The sequence below is a fragment of the Passer montanus genome, unplaced genomic scaffold (assembly GCF_014805655.1).
Source record: "Passer montanus isolate IOZ18808 unplaced genomic scaffold, ASM1480565v1 scaffold18, whole genome shotgun sequence".
In the NCBI taxonomy this organism is placed as follows: Eukaryota; Metazoa; Chordata; class Aves; order Passeriformes; family Passeridae; genus Passer; species Passer montanus.
In genome coordinates, this window is record NW_024365381.1 from 18,126,093 (window position 1) to 18,140,742 (window position 14,650).

Sequence of the window (14,650 nt, forward strand, 5' to 3'; positions counted from 1 at the left end):
TACAAAGTTCAGGACTCCACAAAAAAACCCCAGCTCTTCTTAGCAGCAGTAAGATTACAGAATCAAGGAGTGGTTTCATTGGAATGGACCTTAGAGATCAGCTGCTTCCAAACCCTCTGCCATGGGATTTATTTTTGCACTGTATCTTTGCCAGCACTGAATAAAGTCCTGACAGCTCTTCAGCATCCTCTTAAGCTTTCATCACACAGGCTGTAACTCACAGCCAGCTTGTTAACATCTGCACACTTAGCAGTTATTCAAGTTGTACCAAACTGATGAACCACCACTATGTTCATCTCTTAGAAGGAGCTAACCCTTAATGACACAAGTGTTGTCTAAAAGCAACATAAGAGTACCCAGGCTAAAGCCTTGGTCAACTCATTCATGTCATGAACAAATTCAGCAATGCATCCCTGCATAGAATATATGAGACTCAACCTTTGACTTTGGGAAGATAAATGAAAAGACAGCTACTTTCAGAACTGCCCAAATGAAAAAAAGAAAAAGAAAAAATAAAAGACAAAAAAAAGACTGCAGTGGGCACCAAGTTCATCACTTCACATCAGAAGATCAGTAATGAGAAGGTATACAGAAATGAACTAGATCGAAGAAGAATGTGTGGACCCACCTACGCATTCAAAACTCAGAACAGCTATGGCATTTCATACCTTTCTACTGGGAGAGTGCATTACAGGTGCTGGAGGAGATGGTGGTCCTCGTGGAATCTTCTTGTTAATTCTGAGCAATTAAGAAAACAATTACCATCAGCATGTTGCACAGAAATACACTTCAGAGTCTTCTATTTGCCCTGAACAAGCCATGAATACGTACTTGAATCTTGGAGGCTCCATAGGGTCCTTCTGCATTTCCACCATCCGAATAACTCTTTGTTTTGCTCCAGAGTTGAATGCAACTCCTTGCTGAGATGGTGTGTACCTGAATAAAACAGAGTGCTCAGCTCTCTGCACACAGCTATGGTCTTTTCCCACCTTCATTTCACTCAGTTCACTGCTCTAGCTGTGGTTTCATTTTATCCACAACAGTTTAAGACAACCCCACTATGAATGTCAGCAGCAGGTAACTGCACAGATGATACTGCACTGAGTGCAGACTCAGTTACACCAGACAGAATGTAACTTCTCTTCAGGGCTATATTCTCCTGTTTCAGCCTAGAGTTTGAAATAGAAGAAAAACAAGTACAGTACACGTACCTTCTCACAATACTCCCCACCTGTGTCTGTGAAGCCCTGGTGTTTTCTTACTGTTCATTAAGAACCTCTTCACAACCTCTTCACATACCTTTTTTCAAAATTAACTTCAAGCCAAGTGTAACCCTCACATGAAATTTTTCCGTATTTGAAACGGAAAATCATCATAAGTATCAGCCTCCTCGTAATTCCAATTGTTTCCAACTACTCATTTTCTGTGAAGGAAGAACTTTGTAACATGTCTTCTTGTGGCTTGAAACTTGCAGTAAATACTCTGCTTTCAGGGCAGCATCATTAATAGTGACTCCTGGCAAATCTGTGTTTTTTTGCTAAAGCACTAACACCTCCAAAGTGCCATAACTCATGACATGTTAAAGACATATTTCTACACACTTCCAACTAGTTAATCATTAGTGGGTTAATTCAGAATTACAGAAGCCAGTTTCATACTCCTTACAGAAGAATAGAATTCAAGAGGAGTTTCTCTTCTCAGAAATTCAACAAATGTGCCAATTTTAATCCATTTCGTATGTCACACCATTTTACAGAAACACCAGCACTACATACCGAATGTACTGTGCAGGAGCTAGTTTGTCAGCAGCTCGGACTGGCATGGCTGCTGCAACTTTTTGGGAGACTGATTTCTCCAAGGCTGCTCTTGTCTTCTCTGTTATCTGAAGAAAAAAACACGGTGTATATCTCATCCCATTGCAAGACATAAAGCATACCACCGCTAACTAGGCACAGCAGTGCATACAATACCTCTCTAATTGCCTCCTCATCTGGTCTTTGCAGTTCAGGATCATCCACATTCATGACCTCTTTCGGCACCAGATCTGTGTACTTGCTGTAAATAACCTGGAAGACATTAGATTCTATTAGTGCTGGTGAACAGGAATAAATGTACATATATCAAAGGAAATGTTTCAGGCTTAGACTATAATCTGGGTACCAATTAAAATTAATATACAACAATAAATGCATTACAATTACATTATGAACAGAATTACTGCTGTATAGAAGACCTGTTTACATATATACTCTGGACGCCATTTTATAGATGGAGTAATCAAAGAAACAAAACAATCTCATATAACTGTGCAAGTTGCTTTCAAAGCTGGCATTAGCTGTTTTCAGCTTCCCATTCCTAGTATCTTCCTTTTTTAGGGACCCCAAACTGACAAAACCCCACACATTTTTACTTCTGTTTTCAAGGATTACTCAAGAATTTGATACAAATATTTTCCACAATCTGTATTTTTTCATTTCATTATGTTTACTGTTTCCTTGAAAAAATAAATGCTTGAGAAATCTGGTCTTGACACTTTCCCTTATATAGGTGCTTGAGTTTTCATATAACATGCAGCTAGCTCCTGGCAGCTCTAAGTTCCAATTTTAAATACAGGAAAAGAACACTATTAGATGGCTTCAGGGAAAAATGTACTGGATTACATTTTACATGTAACTGGATATATGTAATGCTTCACATGTATCCAATAAAATAGGAAGTTTTAGTTCAAAGGGTTAAAAGTCAAGAACTATTATTTCAAGTTCATTATACAGTACACGTCCAACTACAAAATTAACCTTTAGCCTCAGCATTAATTAACCACATGAGAACCATTTTCTACCTCTCAGCCTTCACTCCTAAAATTTAATCCTTTGAATTAGTATCAGTAATATTCTAGCTTCTCAGATTCTGAATGAAGGACATCTGAAGAGAAATGTTCCTCTAAGGTAATTAACTTCTAAGTCCAAGTGTCTTGCTGAAGAAGAATATGAAAAACAAAGTATGCCGAAGGAGGTATAGAGCATCCAAAAAGACAAAAAAAGAAAAAAAAAGCTACTCCTTGTGGTGGTCCAAGAGTGATTTAAAAACTACTTGACACTGAAGTACAAATGATCTATATGAATTATTTAAACTCTGAAGTATTGTATGGAAATGGCAAGAAGCTTCATTATGGAAGATATACATAATATAGATGGAAACTATCCTGAAAAGACAAATATTTCTGTTGCCATCAAAAACTTGATACACTTGCATGTTTTAATTGTAGTCCTTTTCTGAAGTGATAAAAAGAGGCAGATAATGAATTTACATTTCTTTTTGTTGTTTTTCTAGACATTTATTTTGTTTCATGAGTAATGTTGAGATATTTCATTCATCTAAGCTAAAGAAGAGACTGGGATTGTTTGATATTGTACTACCCATCCACTGCCATTTTTCAATCTACAAAATTTGAAAGGAAGCACGAGTCTGAGCAATCACTCTGACTGCTACTGAAAAGCAGCATGTCCTTCTAGGCAAAAAGAAAAACCTCAAGTTTTGCTACGATTACACGATTCCCTGGCTGGAGCAGCCTTAACAGGCAGCAATTAGAAATCTGCATGGCACTACAATCAGAAAGAGAATAATATTACCTAACTGGCTGAGATACTGTGCCACATGGCAGGATTTAGGCATCAATCACATTCAGAGTCTCACAAGGCACTTGATAGATGCAATTGTCTTGAAATTTCTTAATTTGCTACAGAAATTTCTTAATTTGCTACAGAAATTCTCAACATATTTTGTTCTGTATTTCTCAACCAGCCCTGTACAGTGGTCATCAATCCTATATGTAAATGAATTATTTACTATCAAGCAATGCAGTATGAATGCCTTCCTTGTCAAAGAATGGTTTCTCCATATTACACATATAAAATTTAAGAAGTCATTAAGATTACCTGGCTGTAAGCCTGGTACACAGACCAGAAAACAAACTGGTACCAAACTCTCAAACCAAGCTCTGCCACAAAGACAAATAAGTTGTGAGTAAGTAACACTTTTGATTATTTGAGTTAGATTCACATTCTCTTGACCTGTCCCATACCTGAGACAGGACTTCCTTCAACAATGGAACTACTCTCTCATAAATGTTTTGACTGAACTGACAATCTTGGGAATAAAATCTGTAAAGAAGCTTCATGATTGTTTTTTTTCTCCTTTAACAAACAAGCCACAGCCTCAGGCCATGAAGAAGAAATCAAAACTCCAGCATATAAAGTTATTCTTGCTGGAAAAAAGTAAGGGACCTAACAGCTCCATTCCTTGATTTCACTCTTTCTTCTGTCATCATAAAAACACAGGATGCAATTACATGTTCTTATTTTCCTAATAAAGGACAGTACCAGTCTCATCAAAATATATCACTATTGATGCATTTTTTAGCCTGGCTTTTAGTAATGTAAGTAGAGAAAGTATTGAAAGAAGTTAAGGCAGCACAAGAACTAACCACACAGCTAGGCTAGAAATCCTTCATCTTGACAACCAGATGGAACTCCATTGCCAGATCCATAAGGTCATGCATCCAGGCCTGTCAGCATTTCATGTCTAGCAGACTTTCTGCCAACTCCAAACAGGAAGCTTGTCAGACTATCACAAATATGTTGGTATTTTTCAGGAAAAATACTCTGAAGCCACTGTTTTCTAAATACATAAGGGAACAGATGCAAGGGAGATGAACCACTGCAACAGTAGAAACTGCTGACAAGTCATCTTGAGATAGGGGCTGGGTGATGGATCTGCTGCCTCTACAAGAAGGTAGAATACTAAATTCAACTTCAAAAAATCCATAAGCTGTAGCAAGAACAAAATTTGCTTCCTAACTGAGACCAAACAAGTAGCTCCTAGAATAGGTTCATAAACTCCATCTCAATTCTTGCAGGCTGCTAAGTATCTGTTTCTTTTAGTTCTAAGTATTAAGATTGAAGAAATATTGAATTATGGCTACAGCTCTCTGGAAAATGAAACTTCTACATCTAATCCTACTGACACTGTACTATCAGAAGCTCTTAAGAGAAAATATTCCATATTATTCAACTCAACACAGATCACCGAAGAACTGCTCCCTATGACATCTCTGGCAATACTTTCTCCTGCAAAGCAAATCAAATCAAGAAATAGTAGTTCTGTTATTTCCAGTGAAATTGTTTCAAATACCTGCTGTGGCACAGAAAGTCAATTTTATCCTGAGCTACATCAAAAGCAGCATGGCCAGAAGATTGAAGGAGGTGATTCTGCCCCTCCAGATACTCTGCTCTGGTGAGACCCGAGCTGGTGGGCTGCATCCAGCTCTAGTGCCCCAAACACAAACAACCTTGACCTGCTGGAATGAGTCCAGATGAGGCCACTAAGTCGACCACAGGGTTACAGCACCTCTTCTAAGAAGATGGGCTGGGTGTTTTGGCCTGGAGAAGAGAAGGCTCCAGAGAGACCTCACAGCAGCCTTCCAGTACCTAAAGGAATCTACAAGCTGGAGAAGGATTTCTTATAGTGTCAGGACATGTAGTGTCAGGACAAGGGGAGAAGCACTTTAATCTGAAGGAAGGCAGGTTTAGATCAGGATTAGGAAGAAATTCTTTACTGTGAAGGTGGTGAAGCACTGGAACAGGCTACCCAGAGAAGCTATGGATAGCCCACCCCTGGAAGTGCTCAAGGCCAGAACAAATGAGGCTCTGACCAACCTGGTCTGGCAGAGGGTGTCCCAACCCAAACCATTCTATGAATCTGTGATCTAATCTTCTCTCAGTTTTACTCCCCTTTGAATCACAATACTTCATCTTTACTCTCAGCTTTCACATCCAGCTGGATGCAATCAAGATCAACCTGACTCAGAAGGCAGAGCTCAGGATTTAGGAAACCCACCTCTACAGTTCTACCTGGTTTTAGAAAAGTCCCACATTGCTTCCATCTTGGTGAATGAGAATATTACTGCCTTCATTATAGACAACATATGGAAAGTTAATGAAAGTACACATCTTCATGAATCAAATATGACAAACATTAACAGCTTAAATTTAACTCTACCTGTTAAGAAGCATTTTCCTAACTCTAATAAGACCCAGTGAAAGATTATGGTCAATTTTGCCTCAAGCCTATTATCATATCTAATTATTTTTCAAACATACTAAGATTCCAATCTGAACAGTTCTATTACATACAAATTAAAGATAATCCTACAAGTAAGTAAATATGTATTTGACAGGTTATAAAAATGAGGTTCTAACTACACTAATTTTTTCTTATTATTCAGCCTGCAGCTTTCCCAAAATTGGTATGATTACTTCTTGTCTAATTATCTGCTTGAAATTATTTTGCATGCTTTTGACAAAGTAACATTTCTATTTAGCATGTAGTATCAAATATTTAGTAAAAAATGTATTAAAATAGAATTAGTATTTACCACCTTCCTCTTGAAAAATAATTTCAGGCATTAGATAAACCCTGATGGAACTCCAGGAAAAGTCCCCTGAATAAAAACCTGCCACTGCTGTTTTTTTCTGTTTAGTCTAACTACTTTCTTCCACATGACAGCATGTAGTCCAGTTTGCACTCATCTTTTTGAAAGGTACTGCAGTAACATATGAGGCATAGGATGAGGATCTGCAAGATATGATGCTCTGACACTCAGACATTAATTAAATATAAAATCCTACTGGCTGTAGAACCTATTTAGAACAATAAATTTATCTGTTAAAAGTATTTTCCCTGATATTCTTAGAATGCCCATCCTATTTTTTTTTATTGATAGCTGAAGTTTGTATTTTGGTTTCCTCCCTTCCTCAAATGTAGTAAGACATGAGGCATACTACATAATTATAAGCTTTTCAATGCACCCTAATTTAAAGCACTAGAAGTCAAATGATTTTGACAACAACTATTCATAGCTATTAGCTTTGTAGTTAACACTATTTAGACTTTCTTTACAGAAGATTCTTGCTGGAAGAAGCAGCTACACTTCATCAGGCCTCAGCAGCTTTCCAGCCCCCAACACAAGCTTTAGAGAATTAAAGTCCATGTAACCCACTTGGTTACTGTTTTCAGTTCCTTGCCCTCACTGGACAATAAAAACTGCTAAGCCATCAAGTAAGTTCTGTGTAGAGGTTTTCCCCCTTTTTGCCTTATCTTTTAATTACATTACAGAGAAGATCACAATTTGTGTCTGACACTATTTTAATTTTCAAATAAGAGGACACAATCCATGTGGCTAATGCCAGACCAACGAGTTCAAGGATGTGCAATGTGTACATACAGCTTTTCCAAGTATACATGCCAGCTGACATATTACCTTGTCCTTTGACTGTCCTTGCCGAGCAATTGCATCGTATTTTATTTTTCCCTCTGCATCCACCTGAACAGCCAAAGCATTGGACATTTTCTTCTTTCGGCCCATATCCAATGGGTATTGGGCCACATGAATTTCTGGGAAGGCACCCCCATCTCCAAAATCCTACAGAAAAGAAAAAGTAGTGAATGTCCAAAAGACAAAAAAATACAAAATGGAATGGAAGAGCAGATCGATTTCAACAAAAACTAACTTGGCAAAAATGTTCCAGTAACTTTATTATTTCACTGGTAAGACAGCAATTAATGAAAGGCCTTACAGTCATTAAAAGACATGGAAATTGAGAGATATCTTGCAGTAATTATTCCCTGCACAAAGTAGGAACAGATATTACTGACTAAAATGTGCAGGCAATACTATGCTACAGACAATGCAAAATTAAGTATTTAATTATCATATCAAGTTATTAAGTAGAACTTCAAAAATTTACCTTCTGAAATAAAGTAACTGTGGATACTAAAATTACAAGAACAGCATTTTTATGAAGACTTCTACTGGTTATTTGTTGCTTTTCACATCACAATGGAGAAGATAAAAAAAACATTCCATTCTTTTCAAAGCCTGTAGCTCATAGCTTTACAGTGTTACATGTGCCAAACATTCCCTTACTTTGATGTGTAAACACACTGAAAATTGGGCCAGCACCCAACAGCCCAATATTCTTGTAGTTTATTCCTCTCTCCTACAACGTGTTGGTGTAAAAGCATTTAATAAACAAAATAAAAGCATTTAATAAACAAAAGACTTCTTAAAGCAGATCATCCTGGCTCAGTACCACAGAGGATGCAGTGGTACCATTCATAAAAGAACTTCAGGCTACAGTTTCAAATGCAACACCTTGGAGGAAGCATTTGCTTAAAGCAGCATGAGCATCTCCCCCTTTCTCTGTTGCAATGGCATGGCTTATGTGGAATCTGGTAACAAAACAGACCAAAAAATAAGAATGGGTGTCTTGAGCAGATCAATCTCCCTCCATGCTCACCATGTGACCAAGTAGTTAACACCACTGGGATGGAGTGGACTGAAACTGGAAATGACCAAGCAGAACACTTCCATACAAGGACAGAGTGCTTATCCCATCTGCAAATGCTCCTTGAAACACAGTTTCCCTATCTTAAGTTTTCCACTTGATGTCCCACATTCAACAATTAGGTGTTAAAATATCAGCCAGAACCAAAATCAGTCATTCTTCAATTTCTTTTTTTTTTTGGTAACTCTTAACATATTAAGAACAGCAATGGCAGTCCAGGGTCACTGGACAAAGGTTATGCTTTGAAAGGATTTATTGCAATTTGCACTCCTTTATAAAGCAGAAAGGAGCCCTTAAAGGCTTTTTGGGATGTGTATTAATTTGTGGCCAACTGGTGCTGAAAAGTCTTGGCAAACCTTCAGCACCTGGCATCTTAAAAATGTCTTTATTAACACTAAGAAAGAATAAGCACTAAAATACTAACTTTAGTACTCAACAGTGTAGGAAGGGAAACCTACACTGGGTATAATGAAAGCATAATTTTTGACATCATACATATGCAGCATATGACTAAATGCTGAACTCACATAAGAATGTTTTCTTTCAGTGAACCTCTGGAACTACTACCTGATGTACATGGATCACCCCAGAACAGTGTTGGATTTACAAAAATGGCACTCAAACATAGCTGAGGGCAATGTTGTTATAAACTGATGAGATTATGGTGCTTGGAAACAACGTAGGATCATACATGAACTGCTGTAATAAAACTTCAGCAGCGTGCTTGCTCCAAGAGCACTGGCTTGTGACTCATCAGAACAGGCCTCAGAAGTTGTCAACGATCAGACTGGACTGAGATTTTTCCTGCTCACAGTGAGAGACTGTACTAAAACAGTTTTTATAATCAGCTCACATCTGTATTTTCTTTCTACCTTTAGCAGTTCCAGTTTAGATTACATTAAACTAGCTAGGGTTACAACTAATAACACATTGTCCAAAAGCAAATATTTGACTAATTTTAAGCTTCCTTCCAATTGTAATAATTTTGTCCCCCAATAACAGCTATCATTTTGAACAGACACATAAATGTTCTCTTCTCTGACATTCTCTCATTTCAGCTGTAATTCAGAATGTGTATTTAACACTAACAGAGGAGCAATATGGATTGTTCTCTCTTTCTCAGGGGAACCTTGTGTTCCCAGACTGTAAACCCAAAGGACCACAGATGTATTTCCACATTACAAGACAACAATCTCTGAACAGAAGTAGACATAGACCATCCTGTTTACCATCAATCGTTTTAAGGAATCTGGAACATTAGAACCTCTCCCAACACAAGAATACATCAAGCAGCCTGGGTGATGCACGTTGTAAGGCTTTGCACAATTCTCAGCAACATTCCAGGTGATCAGAGTTTATTTTTACTCCAGAATTTTTTTCCCCTTTAGCAGACACATTACTACTGTATCAATGTAAACCTTTACCTCCAGCACCCGTGGTATCCATCCTTTCCGGTAACCATATGGGGGAGGTTCCCTTCTGGATGAGACCAGAGCAGCCTGCCTGGATCTCTGAGCTCTTGCTCTTTCTTCTAGTTCTAGCTGATCTTGGGACAGCTGGGTTGGAGCTGGCAGAAAACTGGACATCCATGGACAGCAACCAAAAGAGAATGACATAAAAAGTTCATTTTGGTAACTTCACCCAAGGACACTCAACTATGCTTGAATCAACTTCTTCTGAGTCAATACTTTCTCAACAATCACTCTCTATAGATTAAGAAACAATTTATGAAACTTGAGCACTGCACTCATAAATATAAGAAGCTTCTGAGATTTAGTAACTTCCGCGATTAAAGTGGCAATGTGTGCTTTCTCATCATTCTGAAAGATTCCTACAAAAACAAATGCTAAATTCACACACATTAACATTTTTGTTGAAAAAAAGAGTGGCAATGCCCGTTTTCCAACAGGAATGTCACATATCACTGGTACTCTTTACAGTACCGTGAATAAGAAAGAAATATTATGTTCCTGTGTTTCTAGTCCCAACGATTCGCTCTTTCTGTCTCTCAAAACAAACACCCACACACAGATCTGACAACGACCTCCCCTCTCAACGTCCGACACCTCCCTGCCAAGGGCAAGTCGAACCCCAATTTCTTCACTTCCCCTTTTGCAGCTCTTGTCTACACAGCCCTTTTGGGCAATTACTAAGAAAGTATCCAGAGAAACTCGGGATTCCGGGGCACCACCGGAACCGCACTCCCCTGCCCCGCGAGCGACGCCGCAACTCGTAACAAAGATCGCTCGCCTCTCCGACGGCGAAGGAACCTCGACAAAACCCCACGGACGCAGCCGAGGCGAGGAGCCCCTTCCACCCGCAGTGAACACGCGAAGGATGCAGAGCCCCGAGCAGGGGCAAGCACCCGCTCCCGCCAGGGCTGCCCCAGGCCCCGCGGGCCCTCCCCGCACTCAGCGCCCGCGGCCCGGCCGGCGGGCCCACTGCCCAGGAGAGGCCCCGGCCCCTCAGCGCACGCCCCAACTGCGGCCGCTCCGGTCGGCGGAGCCCCGCAGCGCGGCGGGGAATCCCCGGGCCGGCCGGGAGTGCCGCATCGCCCTCACGGCCCGGGGGGCCCGCCCGACCCACCTGGTGAGCGCCATCTTGACCGCGTACGCCGTCCGCTCGGCAGCGGGCCGCCGGGGAGGGGGAAGGCGGCAGCACCTGCACATGCGCAGTGCCCGCAGCGTGTCCTGGGAGTTGTAGTCTCCATGCGGTCGCTAGCGGCGCACGCGGTAGGCCGCAAGGCCTCCTGGGAGGTGTAGTTTTACCATATCCCGGATTATTTCTTCAGCCATCCTATTCCACTCCCTGCACTATTCACACAGTCTCCAACGAGTTCAGTAACTTCACAGTTCATCCAGCTGAATATGTCCAAGTAAAAAGCAGAAAACATAGAGCAAATGGATCGGAATAAAATTTATTCTGATACCTGCTGCTTAGAAATCGTTGAACTGGGACATGGAAATGAAGGGAAGGAAAGAGACTTAAAGCGGTGCAAAAAATTAATTTAAAATAGAAAAACATCTGCATTAAAAAGGAGTTGTGCTGTCTATGTTATATGGGCATCCATATGTTACATAGGAGTTCTTTAAATCAAATCAAGAGATGCACTCTTTAGAGTACAATTAAAATTTGGAATATGGAAAAATACTCCTCAGGGAGTTGTAATACATGGGAACTAGGTGGAGCTTTACATAGGAAAATCACTATTTGAGTTAAAATGGCAATATAGAGCATCGTATATGGTTATTAATTAATAATTGCTATTGCTATGTTGCATCTAGTGAATCAAAGGCAGAAGAGTCCCACTGAGCCAGGCCAGTTCATCTAGAGAGAAACAGAAGCCAGACAAGGAAGAAAAGGGTAAAATGACTAAAGAAACAAACATGGTCTATCAGAGATTTAAAAAATCATACCATAAGAGGCAGGAATACAATACTGCAGAGTAACTGTCTTGCAGTCCTCTAGTCATTTTGTCTGCCTTATCATCTCCTAATGTGAAGGGTGAACTACTCCTTCAGGCTGAATTAATCTGCTACAACTTTTAGGACTGGGGAGATTTGGAGGAAGGTAAGGGCAATCCTGTGCAGTCTCTCTATACTGAAACTCGTCATCTCCACTGGGAATCAGCTTTTGGCCTAACATTGTGGTGACAGCAGCTCTGTCACCACCTCCAGGAATGACAGATACTTCCCCTTCTCTCTGAAATAGCTGGTGTCTTATGAGCAATTCATACAAAGGTAAAGATACAAGGCTTTGTCACCCACCATTTATCAATTATTTTCCTAAGCAAAACTCATCTGTCATCCCTTCTGCCCAATTCTGTCACTCATTTAGTAACAGTATTGCTGTTGTCACATCTGGCAATATTGCCACCTGATTCAGGAGCCTTCTTTCCCCCTTAGAAGTTGCTAAGGCATCTGTGCCCAGCTGTTACACTACTCTCAGTGAAAAAATTGTTTTATCCCTCCTACCTTGACATTTCTTCTTCTTTCTTTGCTGTGGAGTATTATTTAATGCTGTATGGGGGGGAATGTATCACCACACCATTACTTCTATCTGCTGCTTATGATGCATTGTTTTATCCCTCCTACCTTGACATTTCTTCTTCTTTCTTTGCTGTGGAGTGTTATTTAATGCTGTACGGGGGGAATGCATCACCAGACCATTACTTCTATCTGCTGCTTATGATGATGTTTTGATTAAAGAATTAGCACTGTGCAACACGTGAAGAGGTGTGCCACTGGGGTTGGGAAGTGGCTGGCATTTCAAAGCACAAAGGAATCATCAGCAGTGGATCAATGCTGCATGAGGTATTTCTGAGGAAGTTACAGAGGAAGGCACACACTCTGATTTATCCTAGTCACCATTTTCATCAGCTTGCTATCAATATGAAATTGCTGTTCATAAAGTCTGTATATTTCAAAATGAGTGGCAAAATGTTCAGGGACACTGGGAGGAGAGTCATACAGTGTGAGCCAGATGCCTTGGTAAGTAGAACCCATTTAAATGAGCTGTGTTCCAGCATCACATTGTGCAAACATATACCTGTAAGTAAAAAATGTGGGGTTAAGTACAGGCTGTGCTGGGAACCAGTGACTTTGAAAAGGACCCATGAGGGTTATGAGAGACAAGCAGCTTAGGAAAAATTTGTTGTGCTATGAAGTAACACAAAGTCTCATGCAGGCCATGGATGTAGAAGTAGGGATATGGTGAACTCTAGAGAGACTCTGGTCCTGGTCTTCAAGTTTCTGAAACAATTCTGGAAGGTAGAAGAGGTTTAAAAGACTACAAAGGTATTATAAGGCTACCATTAATTGGAAGTGTAGGAGAAATACAATAAGTAAATTTGTTTTGTGGTAAAGTTTAAGAGGTAAACGTTACTATTGCCATATTAGAATGAGGTTAACTCCATTTATCTGCTTTGACAATTAGATTACAAAGAAAAATTACCTGAGTGAGCAAATGAAAACATTTAGTATATGTTGTTCACTACAAACAATTGAGAGATTTGACCATGTTGTTGAATATGTACCTGTACAAATTAGAAATGCAAGATATTAAGCCACTCCTTAATCTCATAGAGAAAGGCAAAACCATAACCAGTGACTGGAAGTGGAAATTAGGGAAATTCAAATGAGAAATTAGGTTGAAATATTTAACAATGAGAGTGTTTAACCTTTGAAAAACTGTGGGAGGTGCTCACTTTTCTATCCCTTATTATCTTCTAATCAAAGCTGAAATCCTCTGGGAAGAGACAGTTTCATTACTACCAGATCTGCTTTGGGCAAGCCTGAGCAACCAGGGACCACACAGGAACAGTCAGAAATGGTCACAGCACCAAACCTGACTGAGTTCAAGAAGCATCAGGACAGTGCTCTCAGGCACATGGTGTGATTTTTGGGGTGTCCTGTGCACGGCCAGGTGTTTTACTTTCTGCTTTGGGCAAGCCTGAGCAACCAGGGACCACACAGGAACAGTCAGAAATGGTCACAGCACCAAACCTGACTGAGTTCAAGAAGCATCAGGACAGTGCTCTCAGGCACATGGTGTGATTCTTGGGGTGTCCTGTGCAGGGCCAGGTGTTTTACTCAATGATCCTTGTGTGTCCCTTCCAATTTAGCTCATTCTCTGCTTCTCGCAAAAGAAACTTTAGGCAAGGAATGGTTCTGAGAATCTGAAATGTATTTTCCCCAAATATAAGTCTCTCTCTAAGACAAAAAGGATTAATTCCTTTCTGTTTTTTATCATGATTTGTTTTGACAATATCTTTCTGGAAATAATGATATCAGGTTTCCACATGCATCTCTATTCACAAAATGATTGTCCCAAAATCATCCTTGTTATGGTGAGTAAGGAATTCAGTCTCTGTGGAGGTCTTGGCATGGCTGGGAACAGGGACGTTTTTAGTTTGATGAGAATATCACAGTTGGTTTTAAGAACATATTTCTGATGCATTCTGAGAAGTTTTTTGGGGTAGGTTTAGGCTGTTAAATCCTCTGTACCTTTTTTACCTACTTCAGCACTTTTCACATTTGAAAATCCAGAATTAAATGGTTCATGAAATATCTTGTAACAAATGAAGATGATGATACAAAGTAATAGAATAAACTATTGTTAATATCAGATACCTCTATGCCTACTGGTTGCTGCACATAGTCGGATAAAAATAATCAAAATAAACAACTCTTCTTAACTCAAGGGATAAATTATGGACAGGCAAGATGCTAAACAGTGAAAGAGAA

General features: G+C 39.8%; 1 protein-coding gene across 1 annotated transcript in view; it reads right to left on the reverse strand.

Moving 5' to 3' along the window:
* The window catches only part of SNW1 (SNW domain containing 1), a 17,878-nt gene extending 6,737 nt beyond the window's left edge, over positions 1–11,141 (reverse strand). The window contains exons 1-7 of the mRNA XM_039705437.1: positions 10,992–11,141; positions 9,830–9,983; positions 7,319–7,480; positions 1,971–2,066; positions 1,776–1,882; positions 832–936; positions 669–738 (exon numbers count right to left, since the gene is read on the reverse strand). Of these exons, the coding sequence (XP_039561371.1) occupies positions 669–738; positions 832–936; positions 1,776–1,882; positions 1,971–2,066; positions 7,319–7,480; positions 9,830–9,983; positions 10,992–11,074 (777 nt within the window). The 5' untranslated portion in view covers positions 11,075–11,141. The remainder of the gene's footprint in view (positions 1–668; positions 739–831; positions 937–1,775; positions 1,883–1,970; positions 2,067–7,318; positions 7,481–9,829; positions 9,984–10,991) is intronic.
* Between the last annotated feature and the right edge of the window lie 3,509 nt (positions 11,142–14,650).